Source organism: Sinohyriopsis cumingii, chromosome 13, assembly GCF_028554795.1.
Source record: "Sinohyriopsis cumingii isolate HCF-2022 chromosome 13, ASM2855479v2, whole genome shotgun sequence".
Lineage (NCBI taxonomy): Eukaryota > Metazoa > Mollusca > Bivalvia > Unionida > Unionidae > Sinohyriopsis > Sinohyriopsis cumingii.
Window position 1 is genome coordinate 39,856,005 of NC_142973.1, and position 19,271 is coordinate 39,875,275.

At 33.6% G+C, this 19,271-nt stretch overlaps 2 protein-coding genes across 6 annotated transcripts in view; one reads left to right on the forward strand and one right to left on the reverse strand.

Annotated features, from left to right (window-relative positions):
- LOC149785259 (SH3 domain-containing YSC84-like protein 1) overlaps nt 1-4,356 on the forward strand; it is a 37,449-nt gene extending 33,093 nt beyond the window's left edge. For all 5 annotated transcript variants that reach the window (XM_089979110.1, XM_089979109.1, XM_089979108.1 and 2 more), the window contains exon 9: nt 112-4,356. In XM_089979110.1, the coding sequence (XP_089835236.1) occupies nt 112-257 (146 nt within the window). In that variant the 3' untranslated portion in view covers nt 258-4,356. The remainder of the gene's footprint in view (nt 1-111) is intronic.
- A 749-nt stretch (nt 4,357-5,105) lies between these two features.
- LOC149785260 (uncharacterized) overlaps nt 5,106-19,271 on the reverse strand; it is a 63,296-nt gene continuing 49,130 nt past the window's right edge. Inside the window, exon 11 of the mRNA XM_089979107.1 lies at nt 5,106-14,358. Coding sequence (XP_089835233.1) covers nt 14,311-14,358 — 48 coding nt within the window. The 3' untranslated portion in view covers nt 5,106-14,310. The remainder of the gene's footprint in view (nt 14,359-19,271) is intronic.

Sequence of the window (19,271 nt, forward strand, 5' to 3'; positions counted from 1 at the left end):
TTTGATCAGCACATTATCACATGACTATTATTTTAAAATTGTAGATCATTGCTTTTTATAAAAGATGATTTTGAGCTCTGTATTTGATCATGTATATTGTTAATATTGCAGGTGATGAAATAAATGTCTTGACAAGGACCGAGTCACAGAATGACTGGTGGGAGGGGGTATGCCATGGTAAAACTGGGATCTTTCCAGCAAATTATGTGGAACTTCTTGGCCAATCACACAAAGATTCCATTGAAACCTGTATATAATAGACAGTTTGAACACTATCCACTAATCAAAATAGTATGTTCAATGTCTAGTTTGTTGATTAAAATGTATTTTTTATTTGTAAACACACATCAGAAGTAATTGATAATTCACCTCAACAGCTAATACTATGTCATACATTTTTGAAAAATGCTATTTTTGATCATGTTTACATATTATGTTTAATATGCCATTTAATTAGATTTTTATGCTTATTTCCACATACTTTTTTGAGGACAAAAAAAAGACTTTCTGGTCTTTTCAATTAAGTGTGGGTGTTTGTGTATATATTTTAGAGAGAGAGAGAGATGCACTGCACTTAGGACCTATAAATAGCATGGTATGGTGAAATTGGGTCAAACAGAAAATGTGGCCAAACCAGAAATTTAACATTGAACCATTAGTTCATAGGTTTAACATTCTAAGCCTATATGGGGCCAGATGGGAATATAACATTACACTGTTAGCCCATTAGGTTTAACTTGATGGCTTGGTATTGGGTCAAACAGGAAATGTTAAAAATATCACTTGGTTTGATACTTACAAGTCTCTCGAATCAAGTAGGATTTCACATTACAGTGTTAGTCCATAGTTATGATCCATATGGGTCAGTATGGAGTCAAACAGAAATTTAACATTATGCCATTAGTCCATAGGTTTAACATTGTGATCTTGTATGGGGTCAAAGGGAAATTTAACATTATGCTTCCATATAAAAAAATGTATAGGGTTAAATGGGAAATATAATGTTAAATATATCCATAGTTTTAGCCTGTATTGGGTCAAATAGGAAATGTAATCTTTAAAATACATATACTATCCAACACTTAGTTACCTACTATTCACCACTTAGTTATCTACTATTGAACATTTAGTTGTCTACTATAAAATACCCCATCATCTACTATCACCTAGTATAAACTATCCAATATCTCTTTTATCTACTATCCAAGATTCAGTGATCTACTACATAAATCCCAGTCATTTATTATCCAATGCCCAGTTATCTACTACCCCACTATTCTATCCAGTGCAGTTTGAAGTGACCAACACTTGGTCATCTGTTATCTGGCACCCTACACTATACCATCAATACACTGTTGGAGTGAACACTTATCTGCTGTTAAATACCCAATTATCTACTATCCAACTCCCCACACCTACCATCCAGCATGAGATGTGTTATTGTTGTATGTTTAATATGATACGACTCTTACTTTTTGGTGCATCATTACAGAAAAATTATTCTTATCTTTAAATGTAGTGGGTATATACTGCAGATGTGCATAGTGGTTACCACTTTAATCCATCTCATAGGTATGTATTGCAGATGTGCATAGTGGTTACCACTTTAATCCATTTCATGGATAGGTATTGCAGATTTCCAAAGTGGTTATTACTTTAATCCATCTCATGGGTACGTTCTGCAGATGTGCATAGTGGTTACCACTTTAATCCATCTCATAGATACATATTGTTTAATCTATTCCCTGGGGATGGTGATACAATCAAACAGCTGAAGCTCCTAGTTTCAAGACTTTAAAATTCTACTGCAGACCTCAGATGGTTCTTTTAGTCAAGTTTAGGTTTATAATATTATGTTTTGAAACATACAAACAGACCATATATACTTGCATACAAACATACCATATATACAACATCCAGCTGCACAGCAGAGATCTTGATCTGCCATAGCATCATTTGCCAGCAGATTAGGGTGGGTTTTTTTTGTTGTTCTAGTAATTACTTTTACAGCACTGCAAAGACCCATATCTGCTGGTGTATTATGTGACAGCAGATCCAGGTCTGTGCAGTTTGCATTTGCACTCGATTTACAAACGAGTCTAGATGTTGTATTATCAATTTGTTTTTGTATCATCTTTTTATTTGATATTCAGCAACATGTTGGTCCTTATTAATTATCTTCTCATTTTACGAATTAGTGTACAATTTTATTGTACATGTAAACATATTATTTAGTTTGCATCTTCATATATATATTTGACTAGTTTGTGTAAACAGCATATTAAAAATCATGAACCCCCCATGTTTACCTTGTTATGATGAATATAAGGTTGTGTTTTAAACTTATAAGAATTCTCACTTTGTTGTCTTCTGATCAGTCATCAGAAGCAAAATATCTATTCTAAAACATTTTATCACCCTAATATACATGAGGTGGATATAACATTCCAAACGTTAACATGGCAACTAATTGTTAGGCATGCAGTCATGTTCTAGTATACATTTGCACATTTTTAAATACTTAGAAAATGTTTTTTTTCCATGTATCTGTCCATCCTTGTCTTTCTTTCTAATATATGTTCTTATCTCTGTTTTAAATTAATGAATTTTGGCAATTCAATTATCAACAGAAACAAAAAATCAAAAATTGCTTCCGAATATTTGCTGGGATGTATTGTCGTTTACTTAGGATAAGAATCTAATTTATTGAAGTCAGATAAAACCCATCTTGTAACTGAACTTGTGCTATGCTCAATTTAATGTTTTATTACTGGTGAAGCAAGGAAGTTTACAAATCATGTAATTTAACTACTATAACATTTTATTTTGGATGATATTCATCAACTCCGAAAAATATTGTACATGCCTCTGCCATGGCCTTGCTGATTGTCACTCTTCTAGGCTTGATAAATCCTTGAATCTCCCATATCAGGTATCAATAATAGACATTGTTAACATTAAAGTTTTGTGCACGTTTCTTACTTGTATTTTTTTTTTATTTTAGCAAGATTGACAATAATATTTTGTTGTGAAATGTATGATGCTTTAAGATTATTCACTGTAATAGGTTTTAAGAGTGAAGAAGTAATGCTGCATTTCTACGTCTATCTTTGTGAGAATGTGTGCTGAAACTGGAGGAATTTTAATGTCTTTGTTAACATTGAAAATTCATATATTCTGCCATTTAAAACTTCTATGCACAGTATTTTAAAACTTGATATTGAGAAGTTTGATGTTTCATGTTCCTCAGTTCTCTACCGAACGAAAAAAAAAACAAAATGTGAGTTAATTTTTATTCGTCTCAACAATCTTCATGGATTTTGTGGTTACCTAAAACCATGACAAAGTTGGAATCCAGTGAACGTCATCCCACTTTTAAAGAGACCACCATGAACTTAAGTACACACTAAAAAATGTACATTTCCACTTAACTACACAATATGTTATAACGTTGTAAACAGAATTAAACAAACATGTCTACTTAGTTATCAAGACAAAATCCATTGTTTCTGTTAAAAGTCATTCTTGCAGGGTATAAAAGTCTAACGAGGTCATAACTAGATCATGTGACTTACAGGCCATAAGTCACATAATGACTGGCAGCATAACTAGGTAAAACAAAATGGCAGAAAAACTCTGCATCAAAAGTTAAAGTGTACATAACTAATTTATAATCCCAATAAATTTATTTATTTATAAGAAGCTACTGTGTGGTTTAGCATCATTGGAAATTTTCCCCAGAGAAAGCTAGATTTGAATGACACTGCTGATTCATCCATTGTTCATCATTATTTGTAAGCAATTGTGTGCATAACCAGCAATGGCAGATCATAAATTCACACGAGTTATTCTTTCAACAAATAAGTTTATGTAAGGTTTATGAGATAATAAATTAATTACATGTTAGTTTATGTTGTGACTTAAACCCAGAACACTCATCAGCTTAGGGTTCAGAGAATCTTAACATTCTGTACACCCCAGTAAACACATAACTAATAACGTCCTCAAAAATATATGACTTGAAAGTATCTTTTTCAAAACATAACCCTGAAATGAACAAGCTATTGTATTTTTTATAATAATTTTGTTTCAGCGAAAAATAGTTCAGTGCAGCCTACTCATGTATGGAGTAATAAGCAACATTCCTTGTGCAATTATTATAAAAAATTTCTACACAGATTTTAGAATTTTTTTTATTTTACAAATATATAACCAAAATATATCTACAAATTATTTGCTTATTTAAAATTGTATACAAATAAAGGTTTTATTATTTTTCAGTTATTTAGTGTTCATTAGTATTTTTACTTGTAAAATGAAACTTTCATTGATTAAAGAGATGTAAAGTTTGAGAAATCTGTCAGCATTGTTTTCTATAATTCATTATTAAGATTGTCATGTGCCTTTAATTACTGTCAAGAATATTTCTAAATTAAAATAAAATAAAATGTTATATAACAGAATACCTGGGTTAGTCTGCTCAGGCACTGCTCGATTGGCCTAGTGGTCCACCTTGGATGTGGGAGGTCATGGGTTCGATCCCCGGTCAAGTCATACCAAAGACTTATAAAAATGGTACTAACAGCTGCCTCACTTGGCACTCAGCATTAAGAGGTTATTGTTAGGACTGGTCAGCCTGGTGTCAGGATAATGTGACTCAGTGGGACATCATGCAGCATGTCTGCGGCATGATGCCCCACTGTTAGACATTACTATAAACTGTCACACTGCAGGCATCGTAGTGATATGACTGAAAAATTGTTAAAGCTACGTTAAAAATCCAAATCACACACACACACACACTCTGCTCAGATACTATCAAATACCATTGTGTGCTTTATTATAGGTTTATTACAAGCTATAGAGACAAGAAGAAATTGTTATACCAACAATTCCAAAGTAAAACATGAGGACTGTGTGGTCTTGTCAATGCATGCCTGTATGCTTTTGTTTGGGTAAATCCATGAAGCTAAGTATTGATCTGTCAATAAAGAAATTCATTATTTGTGTGATATTTGCACATACAGATTAGGATACTTGTCAAACTTTGGGATATAATGTAGACAGAATTACATACCAGGGGGATACAAAATTTGAAACAACAATTTTTCAAAGTCTTAGTTTATTACTTTCAAGGTGGATCATGCGAATCTTATGAAATCTCCATTTGAATATCACTGCTTAATGATGAACTTTAATATTATTTGGTCTAGATTAATTTTGTCGCTCCAGTGTATTAGTTTGATTAATAATATCAATCATAAATTAAAGTGACCAGCTAACATAATGGCTTAACAAAGTAACAAAGATAACCATTTTCATTTCCATCTAGGAGTATATAGATAAATACAGTTATCATTTGTATTTGTCATGCTGGGATAGCAAAATAAAATCTTGGAAGACTTTGAACATGATAGAATTACAATAAATTTCTATCAAAGCAGGCAGTCACAATGGTCTCTGTACCATTGATCCCCTCCCCATCAATCAAAAGCCCACTCCAGTGGTTAGATCCCAGTTTGAAGGTTTGTGTATGCTTCTGCATTCTATCTATTCTGTGACCACATAATGATCATACATGTAGATGTGTAAATGTCACATGCCATAATATTGCAGACTACATAAGGAGTATTAAAAGCAATTATTATTAGTGTTGACTCAATCTAGATACAGAAAGTTACATGACAGAATAAGAGATTCCATATTATTTTCATGTAATATAATTTTAAAGACTTAAGTTTTCAGAGCTATCAATCAACTTGTGCACTGTCTCACTATAAGGTCTTCATTATAACACAGTTCCTGATACAAGTGGGTATGACCATGGATACAATTTAATAAAGCTGTAGTAAAAGTATATGCATCAAGTACTTTATTGTAAGGATGTACTCTTTGACTCCCATGTTATAATTAAGGATTACTGTAACAAGTGTTTGTTTTAGTGCTAACATACAAATGTGTTCTAACAACAGATATCCTGTATAATATATTGTCACTTCAATACAATTTCATTGTGTATTGTATATTCAATTCAATCATGTAATAGATTCAGAATGTAATACATATTCTAAATGAATCATGTTCCTTGAGCTATTCAGGTTCAGTTGCTTTTGAGGTGTGTATTAAATGCATGTCAAATGTGATTATCTGCATAGAGAAGAGTTTTTTCCTTGCTCTTTGTCTTCATAGCCATGTTAATTGCATATTTTGACTTGTATAAAATCAGACCTAAACTTGTGCAAAAAAACATTAAGTACAGAAACAAGCCCATTCAAACACGTTGATCACTGTTCCACACATTGGTCACTCATAACCAAACTTGTAAGAGATCTTGACAGGGGCATGAGATCCTGACATAGGCATGAGACCATGCTGATGTGTATCTCAAGTTTGATCAGAACTAAAGCTTTTGTATTGGTTTGTTCGGAGTTTTATGGCACAGCAAGACATTTAAGGTTATAGTGTGAAATTACTAGTGCCTTACCCAAGGACACACCATGGTAGTTGATGCAGGACATCTGGATGGGGGGAACCAAACATGCACATTTTGGTCTCAAGTTAAATTTCTTAATCACAGGACCACTGCAGCTGTTGCAGACCCCAGAGTGGTAATGAACTTAATCAAATTCCAGATAATCAAAATACCCATACAAGATAAAAACCTTAAAAAACACATCTTGATGTAAAGGAATGTTTGTAGGAAAATAAAACTTGCAATCAATTCAAAGAAAACAAATCCCCTGCAACTCTTGTTTCACAACATCAACTGTCGGTGAAACTGAAAACTGGAACAATGTTAAGGAAGCATGAAATGCAAGTTACAGTGACCAACCCAAGACCAACATCTGAAAGTAATGTGATGTACTCACGAAGACCAAATTCAGAAAGTAATGTGAGGTACCCCTCAAGACCAACTTCTGAATGTAAAGTATGCAATCACCATGACCAACTTTTGATAGCAAAGTGATGTCCTCACCAAGACCAACTTTTGAAAGTAAAATGATGTACTCACCAAGACCAATTTCTGAAAGTAAAATGATGTATTCACAAAGACCAACTTCTGAAAGTAAAATGATGTACTCATCAAGACCAACTTCTAAAAGTAAAATGACATACTCACTGAGACCAACTTCTGAATGTAAAGTGATGTACTCACCATGACCAACTTCTTAAAGTAAAATGACATACTCACAGAGACCAACTTCTGAAAGTAAAGTCATGTACTCACCATGACCAATTTCTAAAAGTAAAATGACATACTCACAGAGACCAACTTCTGAAAGTAAAGTCATGTACTCACCAAGACCAACTTTTTAAAGTAAAGTGATGTAACCCTCAAGACCAACTTCTGCCAAGTAAAATGATGTACTCACCAAGACCAAATTTTGAAAGTAAACTGATGTACTCACTGAGACCTTTTGATAGTAAAGTTATGTACTCACCAAGACCAACTTTTGAAGTAAATTTACGTATTCACCAAGACCAACTTTTGAGAGTAAAGTGATGTACTTTCACTAAGACCAACTTTTGATAGTAAAGTTACGTATTCACCAAGACCAACTTTTGTCAGTAAAGTTATTAACTCACCAAGACAAATCACACATTAAAGCTGCACAAGAAACTGATATACTCTTTTAACCAATCATGAAGCATTAACAATATTTGGCAAAGGGTGTTTAACTCACTGACAGTCATCCAAACAAAAGGAATTTTGTTTTTATCCTTAGAGCCCAAAATCTTTTATGTCAACCTACATATGTAAATGCAAGGGTAACAAAATATGCCCCTTCCAACATTCGTGGCATAGAATAAATATGACACTGGCAGTGAGTGCTTCAATAATTTCTCGTTTCAATACACATATAAATCCAGAAGTTATTTTAATCTTCAATGTCATTAATAATTATTAGTATTTTGCCTTTTTATTCTTTAATCTGAGAATTCATCAGTCATCCATCATGACAGTTGTTATGCATCTACAGCAAGTACTGTGAGGGATTTGGTTGTTAGTCATCCCCACTTGCACACCTGAATCCATTTAAAATTAGATTTTCCTTGCATGAGGGAATTGCAATAATTCTTTTGATTGTAAGAGAACACCCAAATGCCTTCCAAGTTTAATGAAAGGCATGAAACTTATAATTTCCGAATATATATATATTCCTTAAAACTACTACATTAAGAAAAAGAGACAACTTTGTCTCTGCACACAGGGGTTCGTGTAGTTGTAACGGTGCAATACCAATAACAGAAGTAATTGGGCATCCATGGGCAAGATGAGAGAATTAGATTCTTCATTAGAGTACAATGTTTTTGTGGTTCTTATTGTCATGACTGCAAGAATCCTGTTAAGAGCCTCGTTCTAGACTGAGAACCCACACCACATCTGAGGCAAGAATATAAAAGTACAAAGATGGCAGAACATGCCTAACACTCATCCTTATATTATAATCAATTCAAGTGGTTATGGTAAGCACACTCAGGAACAATCGGGAAACAATGTGTTCTTGGTGTTAAGATATAAACCCAGAATATAATTTATTGTATCAGTGGTTGTATATCACAATACATATCAATATGCGGTAAAGGTATATTGTTTCATCCTATACAGTTATAAGGAAACTGGTGGATAGTATATAGCTACAATATTTCTATGTGAGGGAACAGATTCATTGCAAGTACAGAGCTACAGTATTTCAATGTAAGGGAACTGACAGATGCTTAGCACAGATCTACAGTATTTCAATGTGAGAGAACTAACAGATTTTAAGTACAGACCTGCAGTATTTCAACATGAGAGAACCGACAGATGCTTAGTACAGACCTACATTATTTCAGTGTACAATAACTGACAGATGATTAGTACAAAACTACAGTATTTCAATGTGAGGGAACTGAGAGATGTTTAGCACCAAGCTATAATATTTCAATGTGAGGGAACTGACAGATGTTTAGCACAGACCTAAAGTAGTTCAATGTGAGAGAACTGATAGATGCTTAGTACATAGCTACATTATTTCAATGTAAGGGAACTGACAGATGTTTAGTACAGAGCTACAGTATTTCAATGTAAGGGAACTGACAGATGTTTAACACAGAACTACAGCATTTCAATGTGAGGAAACTGACAGATGTTTAGTACAGAGCTAAAGCATTTCAATGTAAGGGAACCGATAGATGTTTAGCACAGAGCTACAATATTTCAATGTAAAGGAACTGATAGATGTTTAGTACAGAGCAACTATTTCAATGTAAGGGAACTGACTGACGGTTAGTAGAGTACAATATTTGAATGTAAGGAAACTGACAGATGTTTAGTACAGAGCTACAGTATTTCAATTTGAAGGACAATACAGATGATTAGTACAGAGCTATAATATTTCATTGTAAGGGAACTGACAGATGGTTATTATGGCAACAATACTTCAACGTGAGATAACATGTTTTGTACATAGCTATAATATTTCAATGTGCAATAACAGACATGGTTAGTACACAGGAAAAGTTTTTCATAGCGATATAACAGACAGATGGTTAGTACAAGCTACAATATTTCAATGTGCAATAACAGACATGGTTAGTACACAGGAAAAGTTTTTCATAGTGATATAACAGACAGATGGTTAGTACAAGCTACAATATTTCAATGTGCAATAACAGACATGGTTAGTACACAGGAAAAGTTTTTCATAGTGATATAACAGACAGATGGTTAGTACAAGCTACAATATTTCAATGTGCAATAACAGACATGGTTAGTACACAGGAAAAGTTTTTCATAGTGATATAACAGACAGATGGTTAGTACAAGCTACAATATTCAATGTGCAATAACAGACATGGTTAGTACACAGGAAAAGATTTTCATAGTGATATAACAGACAGATGGTTAGTACAAGCTACAATATTTCAATGTGCAATAACAGACATGGTTAGAACACGGGAAAAGTTTTTCATAGTGATATAACAGACAGATGGTTAGTACAATATTTCAATGTGAAGCCCAATATATCAAGATACATATGACTCATCATAATGTGGTTATCAAAGGCAGACTAATATTTGCTATAATACAACCCCCCATCCCACCAAGAAAATGAATGATAAAGTAAAATAGCTAAATAATACATTAATAATATTTAACAAAGTACAATATTTAAATACTTATTCCAGTAAATCTTAGCAAATAAATGCCTAGCATTTCTTACAAATATACTTCTGATAAATTATGATTAGCAAGGTGTACTAAATATATCATCAGCTAAAGCAGAACTTGTAAAGCATTTGGTTTCACTTCTTTTTTTTAAGACTCTGATAAAAAGGTATATAAACTAGAAGGCATTTTGTTTGTAAAAGCAAAAACATGTCTCCTACTTCCTTATGAAAATGTAATTTTATGACACTAGGACTTTACAGAAGGAATAGACAAATGAAGCTTGCTGAATCAAATGATATTTTTTGGGAGTGTCATGCCGAATGAACTTGATTTTTATAAGCTCTGGTTTTTTCCTCATCAAAAAGATTCATTCAAATTAAAAGAAAGCTTTAGTTCAGCAGAAGAAGAAATCTGGGGGGGGGGGGAAATCACAACAATAAAAATACTTGACCAAATGAATGTAAAAATTTGAAAAATTGTTGAAATGTCATAAAGGCATGAAACTCAAGTCATCTACATGTGCCTACTTCAAACATGGCCACCAAATTTTTACAAATAATATTAAAATCACCTAAACCTAATCAAGTCTTGGGTTTCGCTGAAGGTATCACAATATCAAATTTTGCCTTCTTTTGCTCAATAGGTTTGGAGCTATCTTGCTTGCAAGAAAGTTTACAGATGCATGGACAGAGAGATGACAGCAGAACACTACTATGGTTTCCTCTAAGTGATGGAGAGAAGGGTAGACATTTTGATGTTATTGACTATGTTAGAATTTACAGCAATTTTATTAGTAGAAATTCCATTAATAAAAAAATTCAAAATGTTGTGTATTCAATTTTTACGAGGGCTCTGGCATAATGCTGTAACTGTAAATGAAAAGTATTAATACACTCAAGGGGTTTAATAAATATAACAGAATGAGAAAACTGGAACCAAAACCTTAATGCAAATTTTCTATGACCATTACCTTGATTCCATGGTCAAAGGTGCAAGACAACATATTCCAGAAATAACTTTTTAAAGATTCATAATGACTCATCTCAAGTAATATAAGCAAATAAAAATAATGGAACCAAAACCGTAACACAAATTATCTATAATTAATAACTACAACCTTGATTCAAAGGAGTGATCAAGCACCTCACTAAATTAAACAAATAAGTTCCATAATGATTCATTCCAAATATGAATATCCATCAAGAAATATAAGACGCAGAAGCAAATGAAAAAACTTTAACCAGAACTTGAATACAAATTCTCTACAACTTTGACCTTGACCCCATGGTTAATGGAGCAAGCAAGCATGTCACAAAATTAATTTTTGCTTCGTAATAATTCATGCTCAGCATGACGAGAATATAACAAGTAGATTTGGAAATGTAGGCAAATTAAAAACTTTAAACGTTAATCTAATGAAGCAACTTGTTTCCTAACTAAACTAGGTTCAATGAAAATAAACAAGACCAATCTTTTATAAATCTTTGCACTGTAGTGTCACAATTTTGCAGTTATCAAATTTAGTTTTTCTTGTTTTTTAAAGCAAAGTTACATTTTCATACCATTAAATAATTATGAAAACTGGAAAGATATATGCCATTGTCTCCCAAGAAAACACTCTTTTGATGCCTATGACAAAATGTATAGGATAGGCTACTTTGCGATATTTAACATATCACAACAAAAAACACTTCTTACAGTCTAATATCATTTGTCTGCACTGGCAGAGCATTCCCTATATATATATATAAACAAGAGGTTCCAAGTACACCTCTCACTTGAGATCTCTTGCACAATGGGGTCCAAAAACAAAAACAACACTATAAGCAAAGGTGTGATCTCTGCGGGACATCAAGAAAAACCACAGGGGGAAAAATGGTGCTGTTTAATGACTGGATACTCATTTTATGATCTCATTTGGAACAGAAGCCAAAGAGAGAGCTTTCTCTATAAAAAAAAATGTTCACTTTTTTTTGGTATAAATTACATCTATTTTCAAAATACTCAACCTCTGAAAGATCCATAACATTTTCCAAAACACGTCCATGAAAACATTGTGCATTACAGCACTGCTTTTTGTTGTTGTTGATTCACAACAGTGCAAGAGGGCAAACTGCATACGTGATGATTACAATGAAACATGAATTTCGCATCACAAAAAATTTATTTATTAAAATGTCACTGTATGCATTAGCAACATTTTTCACTGAATATTGCTATGTACACTGAGAATGTTGTTTGGAAAGAAAAATGCCCAAAATTGACCTGTGACTTTAATCTTCAATGTAGGAACTAAATGCAGTCCAAAAAAATGTTTCAGAGATGATATGTAAGTATAACAAGATTCATCTACTGATCTCGAGAGATTTTAATTTACATGGCAGAATGGACAAAACTAAAACAAAATTTGAAATAATTATTTGCTATCTTGACCTTGAAAAGAGGATCCAAAATTTAACTGGATGGCCAGGGCCTGCACCATGAGCCAATGATAAGAACATTGCAGAAAAACGTAAGACCCTGATGGCCAGGGTTAAAAGGTTGAATAAGCATATCACAAAATGTTGTTGTTGTTGTTGTAGCAGGGTTTAACACCATTTTTCAGTACACGATAGGTTATACATGGCGGTCAGTATTAATGGTGGAGGAAGAACCCGGAAAAATCCCACGGAAAGAACCACCGACCCACGTGAAGCTACTGGAAAGCTTTCTCACATACCCAATCACAGAATGAATTGTCTAAGCACCACACTGACATGGTGATTAGTATGCCAGACTTGTGACATAAAGGGTGTAGACTTGAATTCTTTCATCAGACAAACCTGGGTCAGCTATGGCAGTGTGACCTTGGGCAAAGCACTTTACTCTAATTGCCTTTGCACTAAATAACCTATTTGTATTGCCAAAAACTTCATAACAATTCATCCAAAGTATGCAAAAATTCCATCATTGGGCTCTGAAAATTTAAGCAGTGAAAAACCTTCAACCAAACCCAAAATGTAGTTGTTTGGGTAACTAAAACTAATTTTAATTATGTAATACTTAGCTATCACTATTAAGCTTTACTTTTCTGAAATGGAAATACTTTGTCATTTTAGATGAATTTATTTGCTTTATGTATTATCTTGCAATCACAATGAAATTAATACTGACTTGTAAGGTGTTAATGACACTAAAATGCAAATTTTCTGTGACCCCAAGGTCAAAGATCAAGTGTGCATTTTGCTGAATGAATTGTCTTAGGTTCAAATTTATTCTCTCCATGTATGAAGAAAATCCAACCAGGATAAGATATAAACATTGAAAAACTTGAACCATACCCAAACACAAATTTTCTGTGACCTTGTCAACAAAGTTAAGGGGCAAGCAGCCATGTTGTTGAATGAAATACCTTAGCTTTAATACGATTCACGTCAATTGTGATGAGAATCAATCAAATGGTTTAGGAAATGTGGAGAAAACAAAGAAAATTAACTAGGAGAATATAGAAAAACCAGTACTATTGAACTATTGATGCCACCAGCACTGCAAAAGTAACTGCTATGTGCCACTCTTTCACTAGCTTGGACTCGACAATAAACAACCACTGTTGAATTGTAATATAAAAGTGTACCAAGTTTTACCCATTTATCCCAAATGCCTGTAAAGATAAAGGCATATATATGTAAATTAACGTTTATGACCAGGCTATCCTGTTACCATGCATAGATATCTAACCATGCAAGACAAATATACTTAATTTTCACCCATGTAGAACAAATATAATTAATTTTCAAAGAAGAAAGTTAATATCTCTATGGATGTCATATATGAGCAGTCTCTTGTCTGCAACCCATACATGATTATACCCCTAACTCAGTTGCCATGAATATTCAGATTACAAACCAAAATGTGAAATTTTACAAATTAACTTTCACATATCTTACATTCTGGTCAATATTTTCATGAATATCAATTTCTGATCAATGTGATCCTTCGTCCACTAACTTCACAACACATACACAAACATTATATACATTTTTTTCCATACTTAATCCCCTGAGAGAAAAACGATTAGAATCCAAGTATGCGACTTTTTCTAAGCCTCATGCTGTTGCATTAGATGATGGTTTTAAGAAAATGGGTGACCGTCTTCTATCCAAGTCCTGTGCTTCCTATTTTAAGTCTACTCTAACCCGACACACTGGGCAAGTGGCGTTTTTCTGAAAGGAAACAAACAAAAAAGAAATGGAATAACTATTACAGTTTATACACATGTACTGTCATCGTTCTTATCCCAATAAAAAGTAAGAAATCAAACGTATACAGTTATCATAAATAGATCACCTCGCACTCAAAGAATAAAAAGAAGAAAAACAATAATGTTAACACAAAACAAGTTAGGACAAACCACCACCACAAACATCTCTCTCTCCACATACATACACACACACATGCATTTTGACTCACCCATTCCCTCTTTTCTGGAGCAATACAAAGAAGGAAAACCAACTTTCTAATTTCTATACAATAATTATGCTGACACCTTCCATTTCAACTTTCAAAATTTTCTTTACAGTAGACATTCCAAAATTTGAAAATTTCCTAGTCAAATTTGAAGAAAATAATGTAGGGTGAAAAACTATTAAGTTATCCATCTCTTTGCTTAAGATGTCATTTGAGTGAGCTTTTCCTGTCCATTCTTTTTCTTCAAGTAAGGATGCTTTCCATACTCGTGTGGCATTGCTAGGAAAATGCTCTGTTTAAAAGAATGGAGTAAACTACACATTATACAAGGTGTCATGATGATTTACCAGAAGTACAGAGCAAAAACCTTTTAACTTGTACTCTAGTTTATAAGCCAATGAATTCTTGCATCACTGTAAGCTCACCTTGAAAGAAAGTACCTGAATGGCTTATACTGAATAAGGTCTCAGATAAAATGAAACTGGGTCAATAGGAATGACATTTTATTTTTATATCTATAAAAGATGAATACTCGGCAAATTCATGTTCAATTGGTTTTTTTTACCTTCTACTTAAAAGGACAAAAACCTTAATATGGAAGTGATTTGTTTTATACCTTTTTTGGTACAGGTCATACATGCATGGAGATTAACGGGTCACATCGACTTTGTCCTTTTGCTCAAGATGTGTTCTTGAGCAGAACATAAGCGCAGATACCATAATTTTCTTAACGGACTTCCCATGAATGTGACCTCTGCTATATCCTAAAATCAGAAGGTTTCTTTATCAGCAGAAGTTATCACATTTTTCTTTGAGCAACAATGACCTGGACCTTGGTTCCCAAACCCAATAGGCCTATTCCTTAAGTACAAGTTTTCCACAAACTTTGGTCAGGCTACATTCTCTGCCATTTTTATTATTTAAGTCCCGTTGACCTTGACCATTCACCTCAAAATCAATAAGTCTTTTTAATCTTACACAATGAGCAGGTCATCCACAAACACTGGTGAAGGTACATGGTTGATAAATGAATTTCTTTAGCGGAAACAATTTTTTTTCTCTCAGTCACAGACACTTTCACTTCAAACGTTTTCACCATGAAATCCAAAGGCTTCCTAATTACAGTTGTAAGCCATCCACAAAGTGGTCCAGGTACGTGATACAGAACAAATGTTATTGCATAAAAACTTTGTTTATTATTTTAGTCAATAACCTTTGACCTTTGGACCTCAAAATCAGTAAACATCTCCTTTACCCCAAGTATAAGCCTTCCACAAAGGTTGGTACCTGCAGATGGTGGAAGACAAGTTATTATGCAACAACCTATTATCAGTTGCAGTGACCTTGACGTTTAGACCGCACAAGCAATAGGGTTCTTCATTATTCCAAATGCAGAGACTGGTACCTGTAGATGGTGGAGAACTCAATTTATTGTGCAGAGACTGTCAGCTTCAGTGACAAAATCGTGAGTAGCGGATTTCAGATTATTTTTCAGAATCTCAATTTTGTCACATATTGTCTTCCTTTTCCTTATCTCCTGTGGCTTCCTTTTTCTGTTTTGTCATTTCTGTGTATCTCATACCTATTTCTCAAAGCTGCTGCTGCTGCTTACAGTCCTCAGAAGTGGGAACATTTGAAATTCCACCAAACTTCTTACTATGTACGTTTAAAATCACACCAAAATTACAGACCTGCCAACCCTAAAATGACCATCTCAGTAAGGCAGTTCATTTTCTTCTGCAAGTTGGACGAGCTTTCAGTAATGTGCAACAATATATCAAGTAGTGTTATTGTCAAGCTGGAAAACATGCATTTAAAAGTCCAGAAGTGTCATTGAAGACTGATGCAGCAATGGTAACCATTGTGTCTAACTAAAAAGTTTGCAAACTATTCTTGGACCTTAATTACCTCCAGTGCAGTTTCAAACACTATGGAGCTCAACAGCAACAGCTTCTTGCTATCTCTCAATTTGATATAATCATTTTTTTTTTTATAATATAAATTAACTTGACAATGGCAATCATCTTTCCTGCTATGACACATACTCTCAAATCAATGGATGTCCAATAAATGCAACTGTTGCCCTTCCTTCTTTCCCACCAAGAATCTGAATATTCATTTTTATTCTTTTTTACTATTAAATCTTTTGTAGAGGCACAACATATCTTTTGTTCTGAAATGTATCACTTGTTGGATGTCATTTTTAGAAAATTATAATAAGCAACAGCTTCATGATGCAGGCCTTTTGCATTATACAATGTGTGCAGATTAAATCATTTAAGGTATTCCAGTAAAGTTTGTCTGGTTCCTTGACCAACACTACTGAATCTAATATGAAACCTGAATCCAAATCAAACATGGCCAAGTCAGTATCTGGATTTTATCACAAACAATCATATTTCCGTAATTTGTGCTTTTGATCTGTAAGTTCATCATTTTCACAAGACTTACGGCAAAATCATAAGGGTTGGCAGTCCAAAGTTCTTACCACAGTCACATATCAACCTCTCTGCAACCAGTTGTCTGGTATATAATTAACTTCTAATCCTTTGTTGACATAAAATACCCACTCAACACTGGCTTGGTCAAAGGAGAGCACAAGCAAAAGTTTGATTATGTAAAACAATTTTGCATATCTTTCTTCTGACATACACTGAACAGAATTCATCCAATCTGTGTTTGGTGAGATGTTTGTATAAACTAGCTGAAATATCTAGCTTATGTTGTCCACAAACTAACTATACTGATCAAAACCCAAGTCACAATCATCACCTATCACAATGAGTCATGCTAGACTGGACATTAACTTCTTAAAATCTAAATCTACACTCATCAGGATTTTAAAATCAATTCCAAAGAATTTAATGCTATACATATCTTACCAAATGTAAAAGTTAGGGGCAATTATGCATTTACTTTCTTAATATTCACAAGAAACTGCCTGCATTCCATTTGAAACTCAAACAGTTGTTTATCATCAACACCATTGCAATTTTAATATAGGCTACTTGTCTTTATTTTCAACATCAAACATAACAAGCTTTTCAGATGTTGTACAAACTGCAAGTACATCAAGAGACCTCTCAATGTTTCTGAAACATCACTGATTAGAAAGCAAAGCGCTGGTAAGAAGCCAAAAATGGGGATGCACAAGACCAGAAAACAATCTGAAGAACTGTATCTTTCCTAGGATCAAATTTTCTCTTACTGTTGGACTTATTGTGTCACAGAATTTATATCCTATGTTGGGCATATCTTATTCAACTGCACAAACATACTTCAGTATATCTGGCAAGATTTCAAAAACTCTGCTGTGCAAGGGCTCATTATCCAGCCAATAATGGGTACCAAATTTTAGAGGCACTTTAGAGATACTTGATGTTTTCATTAGGTCTTCTTATATAGCTGAGGAGTCTTTAACAAAGTAAAAAATAAACAAAGCTAGAAGGAATGGATTCAATCTGCCATCCGATAAAGGCTGCAGCAGTTTTAAAAGCATTGTACACAACACACAGCCCACAGGACTCTATATTTACGATTGATCTAATTGTAAAAAAAATAATAATGGGCTGTCAGTGCAAATGTAATGACTTTTCAAAGGCTTTTCTTCTTCTTTTTCTAATTTTAAAGGGATTTTCAAACTATGTATAGACTACATACAATTCATTGCTGTAAAGAATGTTGATGCTTTTCATATACCAGGAGTCAATGAACGCCTTGATGCAGTTACAGTATTTTTCAGTAACTTTCAAGTGCCAGTTATGGATGAAGACATGTCAAAGACTGCATTTGTGATCAAGTGTCGTTTATCTGAGTTTACGGTAATGCCACAGGGGCTGACCAATAGTCCTGCAACTTTTCAACAAGTGATACAGCGTCCATGGAAAGGACTGCAGTATCTTTTCCTATCATTTATATAGATGACACCATAGTGTATGGGACTACTTTCTGTGAACAGATACAAAGACATACTGCAACATATACAAATAACCAATTTAACACTGAGATTTGTCAATTGTGAACTATTACAGGATGAAGTTGGCTTCTTGGGAAATAGGCGTCATAGTACGGAGTTAGCCCTCATCCAATTAATGTTCCAAACAAATACTCTGATGGAAGAAGCCCCAAAAATGTGACTGAATTCTTGTCAGTTCTCGGGTACCTGATCTTACTACAGATTCTTAATTTGAGACTTTTAAAAATACAGATTAGATTTTGGTATTCCACAAAAAAAAGCTGAAAATTTGAAAGGGAGGTTTGTGGGTCCTCCCCCAACAGGGTCTCAAGATGCAATGCCCCCAATGCCCCTCTCCAAAAGTGCCTTTTACAATCATTAAAAACTGCTTCTGGTGCAACTTATGATCATAATATATAACAAAATAATCATTTGAAAAACTAACAAACTTAACAAAATTTTCAACTTGAATAATTTCACAACATTTATTGTCACATGAATATGTTCTCCAATACTATTGGTGCTTAAGTTATTTCAGTGCATGTCAGTGTTCATAATTAAGTCACAATAATTTCTCAATTTTTTGCAGCAAATATATTATACTTCTCTCTTTTCATAACAAATCTGTAAAATAAACACCCAAGTACATCAACTATATACAAATACAAATAATCTCATACATTCACTTGTCTTTTTCTCCAGTGGACAAAACCT